The sequence below is a fragment of the Podarcis cretensis genome, assembly GCF_951804945.1.
Source record: "Podarcis cretensis genome assembly, chromosome: 6".
Classification (NCBI taxonomy): Eukaryota; Metazoa; Chordata; class Lepidosauria; order Squamata; family Lacertidae; genus Podarcis; species Podarcis cretensis.
This window is the reverse complement of record NC_137175.1, coordinates 49,369,286-49,386,552: the sequence shown is the minus strand read 5'-3', so window position 1 is coordinate 49,386,552 and position 17,267 is coordinate 49,369,286. Positions and strand designations below refer to the sequence as shown.

At 47.0% G+C, this 17,267-nt stretch overlaps 1 protein-coding gene across 4 annotated transcripts in view; it reads right to left on the bottom strand.

Moving 5' to 3' along the window:
• CELSR2 (cadherin EGF LAG seven-pass G-type receptor 2) overlaps window positions 1-17,267 on the bottom strand; it is a 112,296-nt gene that overhangs the window by 34,295 nt on the left and 60,734 nt on the right. For all 4 annotated transcript variants that reach the window (XM_079980211.1, XM_079980213.1, XM_079980212.1 and 1 more), the window contains exons 4-5: window positions 8,388-8,503; window positions 7,990-8,078 (exon numbers count right to left, since the gene is read on the bottom strand). In XM_079980211.1, the coding sequence (XP_079836337.1) occupies window positions 7,990-8,078; window positions 8,388-8,503 (205 nt within the window). The remainder of the gene's footprint in view (window positions 1-7,989; window positions 8,079-8,387; window positions 8,504-17,267) is intronic.

Here is a 17,267-nt window from a genome sequence, read left to right as displayed (position 1 = left end):
CCCACATTTGGCCACATGTTGTTCCCTTTTGTGATTTTCCTGCTGCTGTTTCTTTTCCATTTCATCAGGCACAAAAGGTATATGAGTGCTTATTCAAATAAGCATGTCTATGTTCCACTGGCTTTTCACTGGTGGCAGTGGTTGGAATATTTATTTGTGGGGAGCTTTTTTAAATAATGTGATTATATACCTCTGTGAATTTTGTGAAACTCTCTACGAAGATAACTGCATGTCACTTTAGCCAGCATGTGACAGAGAGTGTGAGCTTCTGTCCTGGACCTCTTTTGTGTTTGCCCACTGGGCTGGCGTTCAGCCTAAGCCCCCCAACCCCACGCCTGGCAGGAGAAAATCACAGGTCATTGGTGACTCTCTTTTTTGGCGTGCGGGGCTGGACCGTAGAATCTCGAGAGCGATTCAAAGGCTGTGGCAAGGAAACATGACAGCTCCAAACAAAAGGAAATGCAGCTGGGGGAGAAGGAGGGTAGGGTGTGGCCATGGCAACAGGTCACAGCACAGCACCAAGGGACTGGCAGGCAGCCCAAGCCTTCCCTTCTCAGCTTTTGTGCCACTCCTTCCTCAGAACATGTAAAACAAATGGGGGGGGGGGAGAAAACAGCTCAAAACACAGCCCTTGCCTCAGCACCAGGATCAGCCAGGAAAGTTCCCCAGAGCTGGAATACTTTTCATGTTACTGCATGGAACTTGGTACAGGATAAGTAGCGAGGGTGGCCTGAGAAAGGATTAAGGTCTCTCTTTTGCACAAAAACTGCAAGCACCATGCATAATACTCTGGAACCTTGGTTTCTGAGCATCTCGGAAGCTGAACAATTTGGAAGACGAATGCTGAAAACCCAGAAGTAATTGCTTTTGTTTTCCAACGCGCATCAGAAGTCGAAAGGTTTCTGAGGCATGTTTTTCCTTTTCTTTTTTCCATTGACTTTGCAGGCAGCCCATTGATCCTCGGTTTTCAAACGTTTCGGAAGTTGAACGGTCTTCCAGAACGGATTACGTTCGAAAACCGAGGTACCACTCATAAACGGCACCCATAATGTGTATTTTTGCTCAGAAACAAGTTCCCAAGTATGAAAAGTATTATTCCACCCCACCCCACCCCAATCTGTTTGCCTGGAGGCATATATATATATATATATATATATATATATATATATATATGCAACAAAGAACCAGATGAGAAGCTATTTACAAGCCTGGAATAAGTTTATGCCAGGAATGGCCTGAAATCTAAGGACTTACAAGCTGTGGAAATGAGCTTCCCCTTTCTAGCCAGACAGCCAGTTTCGTAGCAGAGTGACATGTCCTCAGGTAAACTCACCACCAAAGAAGTCACAAGACACACCCTTTTTCTTTTTTTCTTTGAAGCCAAGCAGGACAGAGAAATGTTGCTCTTAGGATCTCTCCAAAACTATTCTTCTTTTTATTGAGCACTCATCATTATTTGTGCCCATAATACAATCAGGGAAGTTATATGCAATCAAGCATTCAATATCCATTGTGCATTCAAAAGTTTCACTCACAATAGGGGCATGCCCCATAAAATCCTGTAAATTTTCATTGCTATAGTGCAACAGAGCCCTTCCGGATGGCAATAATGTGGTAACATTGCAGAAGCACTGCAGAATGACATATGAAGTGTGGACGATCCAGTATAAACCACCCACTAATGTACTATTATTGCATCAATGACATGTTACAGAGTATACCCACACCCACAAAACAAGCCCACAGAAACACCAGTCTGGAAGAAGATGCCTCACTTCCCATCACTACTTGTAATCAGAGTGCAGCTCAGCCCCCAGGAAAATTCAACAACACAAAGTTAACGGCAAAGATCCAGGATTGCACAAGGGCAGTTTTGCCCTTGTTTGTGTGAACCACGACTGCACAAAGCTCATGTTGGGTTGGGTGAAACAGGACAAACTGCAAGATGAATCAATGGGCATAGAGTGGAACTTTAGCCGGGATAAAAACTGGCTTCAAATATCAGTTCATCTCCCCTACTCCCACTGGGCAGCTAAGGGCCAAATGAAATGTGACTTTAAATGTGCTTTTTGCATTGTCTTATGCATTTTGCATAAGGTGACGATGTGGAGCTTAACCCTTCCCCACATGCTTAGATCCTGATTAATACTCTCCATCTTTGGGAAGAGCTAAGTGGAGTTTTCCACCTAATGCAAAACAACAGCACTGGAAGAGCTGGCGATTTTCATCAGGATCAAGGCAGGAGTGGGGGGGGGGGGAGAGAGAGCTAAACTCTCCCTCCCTGCCTGCGACAATCCTAATCCTGTTCAAGTCCCACTGCTGTGGCTATTTGCATTTTAAAGCACCATGCCCATTAAATGCATTTAACGTCACATTTAATTTAGAGAAATGCTCCTGTTCACCAGGGCCATCCTTCGCTGTGCCCCCGGTCCAGGCTGCTGCAGCAACTCCTTCCAGGGCCTAAACAGATCCCACACTACACAGGCTCCTAATCACAGAGAGACTCCACATCCCATGTCAAGGCACATGCCTATCATGGAACCATAGCTGCAATGTCTGCTACATCTGTACCTTGCCCTTCTGTACTCTCAGGTTAGCATCAATGAGGGAGAATAAACCTTTGGGTTGAGAAATTCACAGCTGAGTGGACATTTGGACCTGAATTTCCCCATTTCAAGCCCAACATTATTGGCCGTTGTGTTGGCCAGCACTTCTGACCACAGTGCAGCCAATGGGCTTGGCTGCCTCCCCCTCATTCTTTCTGTTTCTCACTCCAACAATGCAGCCCCAGCTTGAATCATCCCCTTGCCAGTTCCTGGTGAATCTCATGGCTATCCTGCTTTTGAAGGGCAGGATGTGACTCCAACCCCACCGTGTCTTTCCACCACAGCAGGCTCTGCAACTTTTACCTCCCATGTACATGTACTCAATTCCATCCAACTGGCTGCATGGAATGAGATGTGCTAGAACGCCTGGAAATTCCCAAAGTGGGAACAAGGGAACTGAGCTGGCCTCAGGCAAACCATGTGCTCCCCTACCATCATTTAATGGGGACAGTTGGAGGAAGCAGCACGCTGTTCTTCCTTGATGAAGAAGCAGCCCATTTGTGGAAAGAAAGACCTCACTTCCCAGGCATCCCAGCTCCTGCAGCTCAGCGGAGGAGGCAAGGCGCCCTCAGGGGCTAGGCAGGCCCTCACATGCCTCGCCAGGGATTCACATTGGTTTTTATGTGCTGCACTTATTTCTCCGATACGAACAACTGAGAGGGAACGAAACCCAGAGACTGCTTGCCTTACCTAGAACCTAAAGGGGCATAAACAGTAATGGAGCATCTGGGGTGGGCAGAGCAGGGAGGTGCCCAGCCACTGCTTCAAGGGCACGCTCAGGCCCTTGTGTGCCACAGCCCAGCGGAGGAGAGATGCAGCAATGCTGCCTCCGCCTCGCCTCTTCTCCATCCCTGCCTGACCTAGGAGTGGAGTTGTGGCTGGCTGGCTGCGTTGGGCTGTCGCTTGCATGCTGGAACCATATTGTAAACCGCCCTGCGATCCTCAGAGGCAAGGTGGTCTACAATTTAAATAAATAAATAGGCCGATTAGCTTCAGTGGGTGTATTTGGAGTAAAACTTAGCTGGTCTTAATTACCCTGTTTGGCAGGGAAAGAAAATCTATGGGAATATTTCCACAAATCAACTCAGGTGAGGGCTAGTGTGGGTGCAACTTGGAGGAACACAGTGCTGTGTGTGGCATGGTGGTGCCACATCTTCCCTCTTGCCCTGGGGTTCCAGCTCAGGATCCTGCCCTCCAGGCCACCAAACCGGCCACAGCATTTCAGCTCACTTTCCTCCCATTCTGTTGCGTTTGTTAACTCATTCTTCCTTGGCACTCTATGGACGTGCAAGCTATGCAAGAGGCCTGAAACCCACTTTTGTCCCTCGGTTGCTTGTGGGGCGCCTACCCTATTGAAAGCAGCAGGATGGAGAGCTCTGGGGTCAGGAGCTGTCTATGTGCAGCACTGGCTGCAGGCACCAGGAATCTGGCCCCCTGCCACGTGAGATAGCAGGAGGTAAATTGTCTGCTGGCACAGAAGCAGAGTGCCTGGGTAAAGCTGCTGCAGGCAATCCAGCTCATCGGTACTGACGCCAGTCTCCAGGAACATTCTCAGGAGTGGGAGGGCCAACACCCCGTCCCACCTAAAGGGCTGTCAAGCGGGTGCAGGCAGCCGGACTCCCCTGGACTCCTGCAGGGGGCTCTAGCCCGGCTGCTCAGGGATTCACCCCCCCCCAGCACAGGGCTCTCTATCTTTCTCCCACTCATTAACTCCCTCTAATTAGTGGGGGGAGGAGTTGGCAACTTGAAGGAACAGGAGACTAATTGTGCAGCCTCACATTTATCATCTGCCTAACGCAGGGGTGGGGAACCTTTTGGGCCTAGCGGGCCAGATCCTTAACTGTCCCCACCCCACAGATGGGTCGTCCTGCCCACCTGTCAAAGTCCCCAGCGCAGTGCTTTCCAAGCCCTGGGTGCCAGGTGCTTGGGAACTGTAGCTCTTGGGAACCGTAGTGTGGGGGGCTTTGCCAGTCCCGTGCTCTGCAAAGCATCAAGGACAGGGCTGGTAAAGCTGGTTTCTGCAGGGATTGGCTGCACAACAGGGTTCTCAACAGGCAACTCAACCATGTCACCAATCCAGCAGGGCTGAACTCACCATCCCTCAGCAGCTGGGCAGTGAATTCAAACTGGCTTTCTGAGGAAATCAGCTGCATAATCAAGTTCCTCACAGGCCAAGCCAGCTGCATCTCTACCTGCTCCACATTTTGTCACAAGGTTGTCAGGCATGGGGCCAGTGGGTGTGGTAGGTAGAGGGACCTACGCCAGGCCAAATTTGGCTTGCGTTCCTGTGGTTCCCCACCTCTGAGTGTAACACGGTGCTGGTGCTAAATATGTTAAGCTCTAGTCATCTGATTCCCTTGTGTGTACATCCAGTTCCTGTGCAGCACAGCCTTGTGTGGTCATTACTGCGTACCTCAAAGAAGGACACTAGTACAGTACCCAAAATTTTAATCATGTGGTAACCAGATGTCCCACTCAAGGTCTGATTGGCCTGACAGAGTTCTCAGGGAAGGACTGGAAGACTGGGGCCCTGTTTGAGTCCCAGGAAGGTGAGACCTTCCTTCTATGTACAACTTTGGTTAAGTTTCTCTGCCCAGGAGACAATGACAAACCCAGCAGTACTGCACTTTGGTGCCTATGAAGCGATTCCTTATATCAAGTGGGGCTGCTGGTGGTCTAGGCTAGTTGTTCAGAGAACGGACGGTGGATCCAGGCTGGGGGCTCTTTGTCAGGCTAAGCTCCTTCAGAGTTTGGGAGGAAGAAAATGGAACGGGAAACCAAATGAGCCATAATTCCCCCCCCCCCCCCCGGAACGGAAGACTAGGCAAGCACACAAGGGCACAGCAAGTGGGCACGGCAGGGAATAATAATAATAATAATAAATTTTCTTTATATCCCGCCCTCCCCAGCCGAAGCCGGGCTCAGGGCGGCTAACAACGCTAAAATAGTGCAACATTATAAAAACATTATAAAGATTAATTAATTAATTAAAATCTCGTGAGAGGTTGCATGGCAATTTCTGGCCACCGCCTTGTTCCCCACCTCCAAATTGGTGAGACAGCAACTCCTGACCCCTGCGCCGTTCCAGTCCCCTGGGCTGCCCCAAGCTTATTAACTGAAGCAAGCAGCTGCTTTGCGACAATTGCACCAGCTGCTCACTTCCTCCTGCCCCCTGTCAGCAGCCTCCTCATTAGAGACTAGCTTTTTGGGACTTCATCATGCTGGGACCACCAACCCTCTGTCCTCCTCCCCACCCTGCACAAAAGTCCCTGCGCTGAGGGCACTATGAATGCTAATGGCGGGGATCTTCTCGAGCCCAAAGGAGCCAGGAATTGGTGGCAGCAACCCCGTTACCAAAAGCTCCTGCTGGTCTTTGAATATTTCATTGTCCCAGAAGCCACCCTCACCCTATAAAGCAGGGAAGGTCTCTTGCTGCAAGGAACAAGAGAAATTGCCCATCTCTCTAGACATAGGGTACCAGTGGGGAAAGCTGGCAGGAATCCTCTACAGGCTGCCATGGGCTGGTGCTGACAATGTCACCATCTGCCCTGTTGTTCAGGGCAAATTGAATCCATTGCTAAGTCACATCATCATTCGGGGCTGGTAGGGCAGATGGCAAGGAGGCCAACAGTAGGGGGAGCCAAAGGCAGCTAATTCTGGTTTTATCCCCTGCTGAGTTTTAAAAGAGCAATAGTGGGATTAAGGAGGAGGAAGGGGACAGGCAGTGGCACACCCTGGACTGGCTGTGAGATATGAAGCAGGCTGGCAGAGGCTGGTGGAGGCCAGAATTAGGTTACTACTGAAGCGCCCCATTTGACCTAATGGATCATCCTCCACTGCATGTCACTTCTCCCTATACAATATTACAAAAATACAGACCCGGCTGTCTGTCCCTTCAGTGAAAACCTGTTTTAGCTCCATTAAATATTTTTCCAGCATTTCTCAGCCTCTCGGGCTGCCTTTCTGATTTGAAAAAGCCCTGAAGGATAAGTTACTTCTTCCCCTGAGCTGGGGAGGCTAACCACCAAGAGCCTGAGATTGGCATATTTGCTTGTTTTGTTTTTAAGGGAAGTTCTTCCAGTTAGCTTTTAAAAACATTTCCATGCCAATTTCTTTAATCTTGAAAAAGACAAACAGCGGTCATCAACAGGCAGCTTCCCCATGTTCCTGTGGCTGCTAGAATGTCCAGCTGAGGATATTATGGGGGTTTCAGGAAGCATAGGTACCCAAGAAGGCTGCAGAGGGCAGCCCATCAAAGAGATGATTTGTAGAATGAAAAAAAGGACACTCACACACATCCAGGGGCCACCTTGAAAACAAGAAGTGTAAAAAACAACAACCCTGCATATTTTGTTGACATTTTCCCTCCCCTGTGATAATTTTCAAATGCAACTTATTTTCTGATTCATTGCTGAAAAACAGTAAACAACACTAGGAATCATCTCACTGGTGTTCCATTGTCTCACCTTCTCCCACTCACATGCATCCAGACATCTGCTGCCAAAAATATTCACCTCTGTTGCTGCTCTGACCATGTGACTTCCATCTTTAAATCCCTACCTTGGCTTCCTGCCTACTCTCAGATCCCTCACAAGCTTCTGGTACCCAGAGACCCTGCCCCTCCATCCTCTCTCTCTCTGTGCTTATTTCCCAGCACAGCCCTTCCTGTGACCTTTGCTTGATCAGCTCCACCACCCTCACCATCCAAAGGTCCCCTGAACCTTAAAACGACTCTGTCCATTTCCCCTTGTTGTCTCTGGAACTGCTTCTTGGAATGCCTCCATGAAACCATCCCCTCCTCAAACCTCACCTTTTTCAGGAAGCCGGTGGATCATTTCCCTAGTCCAGGCATGGAGACCCTTTGGCCCTCCAGATGTAGCTCCCATCATTCCTGGCCACTGGCTGATGAGCGTTGCACTTTGGCAACATCTGGAGGGCCAAAGGCTCCCCATGCCTGGCCTAGTCCCTGCACCTTATTGTAATAATCAAAGTACATGGGCTTGAAATACTGGTAATCACATATTCCTCTCTGCCTGCTCATGATTCCACTGCCTGCCACATGCTTCCTCCAGTGCGCCCATGTTTATTTGTAAGTGCCTTGGGGCAGGGACCTGTCAACCCTCTTCTCTGTAAAGTGCCATGTATGCAGATGGCCCTGAATTAAAAGTGAGGGGGGAGATGAGCTGGGCACAGCACCAGCAGGCCTGTTCAGGATGAAAGAGTCTTATAATAATAGAATTGTAGACTTAGAAGGAACTACGAGGGTCCTCTAGTTCAAATCCTTGCAAATGCAGGAATCTTTTGCCCAACATGGCGCTCGAACCCACAACCCTGAGATTAAGAGTCTCATGCTCTACCGACTGAGCTATCCAGTGAAACTTACCTTGTTGTAGTAGTGCAGGTGGACGGTGTGCCACTGCCCATCACTCACGCCCCCAGGGATGAACGGGGCTACCGTGCTTGTTGACTCTCCTGAGGGGGAGATGAAACACAACTCAGAGAGGGAGAAAAGACTCTTGAGAAGAGAATGCCTCTCCTTGCCACCATTTCCCATAAGGGCTCTGAAGGAGGAGCACCTACGCTAACAGTGGCGGCACTGGGGCAGGTAAAATCCTGAAGCAGAGGTGGGGAAGAGATAGGAAGGCTGGGAGATAATGGGGTAAGAGGCAGAAGCTGATGGGTTAGGAAAACAAGGCCTGGCAAGGGAATTTCAACACTGTTAGGACGTCAGGTGGGATGAGCAGAAGCAGAAAAGCCAAGGGGGTTGGAAGGAAACCATACCTGCTGAGAAAGTCAGCTGAACTTGCTCCTGGACAATCTCCAGGGCGACGAAATCATGTCGTTCATTGAAGCGCCCATTGTAGAGGAGCAGCCCATCCTGTTCCTTAGTGGCAAACCTGCCAAACAGAAGAGAATGGTGAGGCCCTGTACCCAGGATCCAGCATCTCAAGACAAGGCAGTAGACAGAGCTCAGGTGATTGATGGGAAGGCAACAAATATAATGCCTGTCTGGGCAGAATCTATAGGCCATGGGTGGAGAACCTTTTTGCATAGTGTCCCAGAAAAACCGGACATCCAATTTCCCCCCACAGAAGTACAGCAGCACAAACACATTTTTTTCCGGTGCACAGCCCCACCCCCCAGCACAACTTTTAGGCTCTGTGATCTCATGCACAGATGGGAAGATGCACATCCCAGTTTTGGGACCCAACATTTTGGAGGATATGTTTTTGGCTCGGCAGGCCAGTTCCTTATCAGGATCTAGCCTTGCAGGCTGAATTTGGCAAGTGGTTGGGGTTGCCTATCTGTCATTCACCTGACACCACAATGACATCAGGTTCCACCACACACACCCAATCCAGAAGGCTTCAGCTCGACCAGACATCAGTGGATGGAGGGAAAGTAGAGCTAAGCAAGACCTGCTTTCCCTTGCTAATGAACAGTCAAGGCTCCCAATTGTGCACTGGCAGCCACATTTCTATCTGCCCCACACCTGAAGCTACATATGGAGTGGTTTGGGGTAAACGGCCTTGTGGGTCAACTCTGAACCCCTGGTGAGCCAAGTTTAGCACACAGGCCAGATGTCCTTCCACCCCTGGCATATGCCATCATCTAGCTTGTGATGGCCTTCTGCATTCTACACAGGACTAACAGTCCAGTCTCTCTAAAATTAATGGATGCAAAGCTAACATCAGACACTGCAAAAAAAAACCTAGTGGGGGAAGTTTTCAACGTCCCAGGACACTCTGCAATTGACCTTAGTGTGTCTATATTTGAACAAAGGAACTTCAGAGGAAGACTGCGATGTGAAACTGCTGGATTACAATTCATCAAGAAGTTCAATGTTAGCAGTCATGGCCTGAAACAGGACAATGGATATTTATCACACTATTGATTTGCCAGTGGTAGGGTGTCTGTGCTAGCATCAAGTGGTTTGTCAATGGCCACTGTTAATCATATAATGATCACTGTCTCGGTACTTTTTGTATTTCATTGCCTTCTGACTTTACTGTTTGCATTCTCAACCACCTTACCCACAACCATGCATGTCAATTCAGAGTAATACATCCTGCATCTGATGAAGTCCCCATGAAAGTGTATGCCTTAATAAATCTGTTAGTCTTTAAGGTAACACAAGATTCTTTGTGGATTGTGAGGCGGGGAGTTTAGGAAAGCAAAGACCTTTTGGTTCCTTCAGACTCACGCACAGTACAGCTGTATATATGACAACTGGATCCTGGGACCCTAAACTTTTATCCTCTGCATGCATTCACACACAGAGGCAGGTCATAGGCACCAAGCAGCTGGGAGCTCTTCCTGCATGTGTGTGTGCTGCTGTAAACAGACCTGCATGTGACAAGCAACATGTGAGATTTGCACATGGAATACCTGGTGAAGGAATCTGCCATGTGTGAAGTCACCCTGACCCTGAGCTGTGTGTTGCTAGGTTGCCAATGATTTCCCCAAGCAAGTAAGCCTAGCCTAACAAAGGCATTCCTTTGTGATTAGGTGTGCGGCTCCCTCACACAAAGGAGCGCCCAAGTAGGCTGGCTCAACCGTGATTCATCCTGGCACCCTTCCCCCTCCTCAACCCTCCATTCATTCCTTTTGGCTGCATGTGGCTCTGTGAGTAAACAGAGCCAGGGACGAGAGCAAGGGGCTAAGTGTGGAGGCTGAGCATACAAAAGCAGTTTTTCAACCGCACAGGCTCTATAGACCCATCAGGAAGTTGCCCGTGTGGAATTTCAAATACCGTAGCTGCTGTTGTCAGATGATGGGCGGCTGCACATAATTACAAGGACTCCATCAACGCCTCCCAAAACACAAATTCAAGACTCACAAGTTGTAGCGCAAGGGTGGGCGGACTTTGGACTTGCAGGGTCTACTTTGTTCCCTCCCCCCTAGAACCTGAGTTCCACCAACCAAAGCAAGGCTGGTGGAACACAGAACTAAGGAACAGGACACCTCTGAGCACATGCTCAACTCAGAAATTTATTTTCAGTCCTAGCAGAGCTAAGCTCAGTCCTGCGTTCCTTTAACTGAAGGACTACAACCTGACATACTGATTCTCTGCAGCCAGAGCTTCCTTTCCTTCTAGCTTCCTGCCAACCTTCCTGGTGGAGCAAAAGTAATGCGGTTGCTGGTATTATGCTATATAGCTTCATGTCTTCAGGTCAGGAATGGAGAGCGATGGAAAAATGGAATAGGGGAATTAAAAGGTCTTGATAAACAAGCCTGATCCCAATCGTAGGTGTCACACAGCTCCATCCTCTTTCTGCTGCCAAATTGCTAAAGGGAAATTGTGTCATCTTCCCTCATATTTTGGGAACTCTAGTGCTTCCTGGAAAAGGGTCAGAAAGGGGCAACTAAAATGATGGAGCAGCTCCCCTAGGAGGAAAGGCAGCAAGAAATGGATGTTTTCCTGGGCATTTGGGCAGCACCAATAATTAGATGTTGTTACTCAATGTTTTTATGTATTTTTATTGCCGTATTTTAGTCTTGTTCTTGAAATTGCTCTGGGGCTTTTTGTTGTAGGAAGTGATTCACACATTCAACGAAGCTTACCTAACCTAGATTTATTTATTTATTTATTTATTTATTTATTTATTTATTTATTTATTGCCATTTTTTTCCCTTTTTCCTGTACACCATTTTTCAGGCAGACCTCACAAAGCAGTTTACATAAGATTATTACAGCAAAAGGCATAATCGTGGGGGGGGGGGGGGTAAGTTATTACAGTACAGAAAAGACAACTTGTTTGCTTAGAAAAAGCTGCCACAGTTTCTTCTCACTTCATCCAGGGCAAGATGGCGGCACCTCAGATGCTCCTGTGGCAGCAGCTGTGAGGAAAGAGGGGCCACTGTGGGAGCAGGCCCAACCCAGCAAGCATCTTCTCATGTGCTTACCTCCATCTTGCCAATCATCTTTATTTGAACATAACTGAATTCGGTGCAAGTCAAGAAACTAGGTGGGGAATAAGAACACAAGAATAGCCTGCTGGATCAGACGAATCGCCCACCTAGTCCAGCACCCTGTTCTCACAGGGACAAGACTAGATGCCTGTAGGGAATCTGCAAGCAGGATTCAGTCACAAGCCCTCTACCCTCCTGTGGTTTCCAGCCTCTGGTATTCGGAAGCATTTCTGCAGCCATCTGTGTGGGGCAGAGCATGGCCACCGTGGCTAGCAGCCATTGACAGCCCTGTCGTCCATGAATTTGCCCAATTCTCTTTTGAAGCTGTCAAAGTTGGGGACATCAAGCTCCCCCAAGATTTGTTCTTTAACACCAAAGACTATCAAAAAGATCGGCAGAGGGGACATGAAAGAGAGTTAAGAGCCTCGGACTTAAGATCTCTGGGTTGATGGACTTTTGGAGAACTGTTGGCAGGGGCCGAGACCGGGGAAGGGAGATGGTGAAAGAAAAATTGGGAATTCAAAGTGCATATATTGTGATATTAAAAAAAAAATTCTTTTAATGAGAGATGGGAAAATCGTGGAATGGAATCTTTGTGACCCTAGGGGAAACGTCTTAAGAGAAAGGACTTCCGGGTTGGCGCCAGCGCCAAATGGCGGACTCCCTCCGAGCTCCGAGCTCCGGAGGGAGCCTGCTGGGCAGGGGTTGGGTCCTGCCGCGCCGGCGACGCGGGGACCCTCAAAAACCATGGGCGGTGATGCCCATGGACTTGGTGACTCGGCGGGCACCATTTGCGCCCCCCCGACCCGCGAAGGAGCCTTTTTAAAGGCTCCAGAGCGGGGGATGGGGAGTGGTGCGGTGCTATGAGTCCACTGCTTCCCCTGCCGAGCGAAGCCGCATGCCATTCGACGGAGAGCGCCGACTTCTTCTTTTGAAAATTTGGATTAAAAATAACAACCCGTGAGTAAATTTACCGGACCTAAAAGGAAAAACTTGTTTTATGAATTCGGTGCGAGCGGGGGAGGTGCAAAAAGGAAGTCCGCCTCCCCCCTGTTGTAGATGATTTAACGCAAGGATTTGACAACTAAGATCGAGAGAAGAATCTGTTTATTTGGAAAAAGTTATTAATTTCACGAAGGGAAATTACAAGTAATTGTGCTGGAGGAGAAGAGTGGTTTGTGAGAACTAAAGTGAAACCCCCTGGGAACCGGGAGCGATCCGTTATGAGAGACTGGTGAAGAGATATAGAAATTTTGACAGCTGTCAAGGTAGCTGTCAAAGTGGGAGAATAAAAGAGAACTTTGTTATGATGACTTTGCTGGTTAGATTCGTTACAATTTGGATATAAATTACTGAAAACAAGGGTAACAAGTTAACTTGACTTTTGGGTGTGATCTGGAAGGAAACTAAGTTACCATAATCCCTCTAGAGGGAGTTTGGGGACATTGCAAGAATGGCGGCAAGTGGAAAAATACTCATGGAATTGAATAGGACTTTTTATCTCATGGGAAAGCTGCAAAAACAAAGCATTATTTTGTCTACAGAGGCCTCTACACTAAAGGAGACAATGGATTTATCTATTGAAGAATGGAAGGGACTTGATGTAAGTTTGTGTTCCTGAACAAATAAAGCCTCTGTAGAGGAACCAGAAGTTTTTGAATTAGAAGGTTTTTGCAGCGGAACAGGAAAAGAAACCAGAGGAACAAGAACTGGACTAAGCTCGAAGTTGGAACATTTGGGGCATCCAGACTTTAAAAGGATCAAGATACAGAATTTGAGTTTCACTCTTAAATATAGAGGTCTGGATGGAAGAAGAATGATCCTTTCTGAGAGTTTCTCTAAGATTGGGCCTTTTGAAACTAAAGACTACCAAAAAGACGGCAAAGTGGAATCGAGAGAGATTTAGATATGGACGTGGGATCTCCAGGCTGGCAGTAGATAGATGGATGGATTTTGGGGATCGAAACCGGGAAAGGGGGGAGGGAGATTAGGAACCCAAAGGCTGTAAAATTATATCTTTTTATTTTCTTTTGTTTTACTTTGTGTGACAAAAAAAGGGGAATTCGTGGAAGGGAACTGGGGTCGATCTTAGGGAAGTACAAAAAATATAAAGAGAAATGGTTATACAAGATAAATTAAATTGAACAATGGGCTAACTATAATTATAATAAGGTTTTAAAATTTGGGGTAAGAACTTGTGGAATTAATCTAATGAAAATGGAATACAAGAGGGGGAGGGATGGGGAAGTCCTGGAAAGATGTTAAAGAAAGTAAGGTTTTAAATGCAAATGTTTTTCTTTTTCTTTTTTCTTTTTTTTTCATCTTCTTTTTTCATTCTGGATTTTTTGGAAATTTTAATAAATATCATTTTTTAAAAAAAGAGAGAATAATTTCAGATATATAAGTTTTAAGGAGAAATAAGATTAAATAAAGTAAAAGTGGATGGCAAATAGGCGAATGAGAGAATGGAAAATTACAGTATATTAAGATAAGTTATAAAGATAAAAATAAAGATGAAGGATTTGCTGAAATATCTATTTGAATTAGAATACAAAGAGGGGAGGTGTGAGGAGGTCAAGGAGATAAGTTAAGAAAGGGAGTTATATTAAGGTTTAACTTGTTCTTTTGTCGTTTTTTGATTGTATTTCTTTTTCTTTTTAGCTGTTTTTGCTTTTTTTATTCCTTTTATTTTTTTTCCTTGGATATATTTTGTTTTTGTATTCTGTGTTCCTTTTTGTAACCTTTTAAAACTTGAATAAATATTATTTGAAAAAAACAAAGTTGGGGACATCACTACCTCCTGGGAGAGCAAGTTCCATACATTAACTGTGTGACAAAGCACTTTCTCTTATCTGTCCTGAATCTTCTGAGATTCAGTTTCATAAGTTTTCCATGAGTTCTAATGTTATGAGAGAAGGAGAAAAACTTCTCTATCCACATTCTCTATGCCATGAATAATTTTATAAAATTCTACTACACCGCCGCTTTTCTCTTAAATGATAGGGCCATTGGCCACTGCTCCTTATCAGGGTCGCAAAATTGGCTTCTCATCTGAGCATGGCAGGCCTTCCCCTCCCTGGTGACTATACTCTGTGTTGCTCTTGTGGGCTGATTTCATTATAGGCTGTCAGCACTTGGCAGCTCCCCCCGCATCCCCGTCCCCCATCACAGTAGTGTGACAAGTATGCAGAGCAAATCGGGGAGCTCCAACTAACCCTTGTCCAGGGACAAAGAGGCCTTGGCTGGCTGGCTCTTTTGTGCTTGGCTAACAATAGGGATGGAGCTGCAGGGATTATGGACTAGGCAAAGCCACGAAAAAGGAGGGAACGCTCTGTGTTACCATCAGCATAACCCAAGTGCATAATGCCCTTTGCCAAGAAACATTCTATCTATGGAAAAAAGAATGGGAAATGAGGCTTACCAATGATAAAACCTATGCTGGGCTTCCCCCTGGAGGAGGTTCCTTTCCGGGTGTTGTTAGCAGAGAGATGTTGATGATAGGAGAGGAAAACACTGGGCAGTGACTGCTGTGTCCCTTGTTTCCAGCCTGAACTAGAGGTCTGGAAAAGTTCTAAAGTGAGCTGGAAAGTGAGTGGTGGGATCCCCACAACCCCTGGCAGCAAATAAAAGATGTGTGGCAGCTCCCCAGGTCAGCACATTATCACAAAGCTAGACAAATCCTGGGGAAAGTAGCTACCTTTTTACAGGGGCCAGACCTGTCCTTCACTGTCATGATGAGGCTGGCTGTGCAAACAGTTCCACAACTCTGGGCAATCTTCGTGTGGATTGGTAGGAGCCTAAGGCAAGAGGCCATGCATCCCTGGCATGTATGCCCTACGTAATGTAACATCAAGAAATTTAACATCAGGAAATGACTCTTGTATGTATGAGATGTCCCTGAGGATCAGGTGCTCCTCTCTTCCATTCTTTCATCCCAGTCGCTTTGATACGCTTTCACAGTGAGGCAGGCACACACATGTTAACATGCATAGGTAAAGGTAAAGGGACCCCTGGCCATTAGGTCCAGTCATGGCCGACTCTGGGGTTGCAGCGCTCATCTCGCTTTATTGGCTGAGGGAGCAGGCGTACAGCTTCCGGGTCATGTGGCCAGCATGACTAAGCCGCTTCTGGCGAACCAGAGCAGAGCACGGAAACGCTGTTTACCTTCCCGCCAGAGCAGTACCTATTTATCTACTCGCACTTTGATGTGCTTTCGAACTGCTAGGTTGGCAGGAGCAGGGACCGAGCAACGGGAGCTCACCACATCGCAGGGATTAAAACCGCCGACCTTCTGACTGACAGGTCCTAGGCTCTGTGGTTTAACCCACAGCTCCAAACATGCATGCCCTCCCTCAAACAATACTGGGAAACAACTCTTCTCCCTGCTCTTCCATTCAAGGGCACATGCTTCCCAGGAAGAAGGGATGCCACGGCAATCTGCCTTGTTCAGCTCTTGACACAGATACAGTTGTTTTGCTGGTGCAGACAATTATCTCCTCCTGGCTTTTGCTAGATTGTCAAATTTACATTCCGTCGGAGGGCGGGGAATGGCAACTAGGTGTGCAAATCCTTGTACAAGTTGGGTGGCGGATGCGGAGGGGAAGCAGGGGCTGCATTGCATGCAGGAACATACCTCTCAGTGTGGGGGCATCTGCTAGCATGATGCATAGTCTAAATAGAATAAGCACTCTGATGTACAGTTGTGCACACATTGCCATCTGCAACTGCACATGCACAACTACAGAATCGTCTGCTGTATGGTCTACACAACAACCTTCCTGGTGTTAAAAGTTTAAAAGACTTTTTAAAAATTCCAGCCAAATTTAAATGCATTTTAAAAAACTTTTAATGCAAGCTGCTGGAGTTTTGTACTGCTGTCTTTACCATATTTTCACTGCCGCTGTCTTACTGATATGATTGATTTTACTCTGGTGCACTTTGTTTCGTGCCCTACGCCACTTTGATAATCTTAGCAGAAAAGCAGCACAGAAATATGAAACTAAACAAAACTGAAAAAAGAGCTAGGCAATATAAAATCGAAATTGTGATACAGCCAGCCATAGTTCACATCAGTTTGTTGCAAGTGTTTCCACTGCAGGAGCAGAGGGACAGGAACCCCATGTGATCAGCAGTTATTTGGAAAAACAAGATCAAAGAAACTCTACGGACCTTTCATGGAAAAGCATAATGGAAAACTCTACAGAAATAAAGTGACAGGTTTTGCACACCTTGTGCCCAGAGGTATTCCAGATTATTATTGCTAGCTTCATGTTTGAATTGGAACTTCAACCTGTTTCTTTTTAAAACTGTTCTCTGCATGAACAATGGAAAGAAACTTTTAATTTGAATCTCCATTGTTAAAGATGGTGGGAGGAATTCAACATGGAGCTAGAGCAATTGTTCTGTCACAGCACAAGCATATCCACTTGCCAGACAGAACAATCCACTCCTCTCCTTCCCCTGCACACTGTTCTTGAGTTCTCCTGACCCCGACCAATGTCAGAGCTCCAACGGTGGTAAAGGCAAAAAGGGGGCAGACTGCAGGCATGTCAGGGTGGGATTAAGGGTAGGTAGAGGTCTCTGTTCTATGCCCTATGGTATTCTGTAGGGTGCAGTGCCACAGGCAGAATTATCCCAGGTGATCTACGTGGTCCTACAGCTCTATACAGGGCCACGTGGTTTTTCAAGGAAGCTGGTCCTGGGTTGTTCAGGTCTTTATATGTTAAACATGATCTGGAACAAACGTAG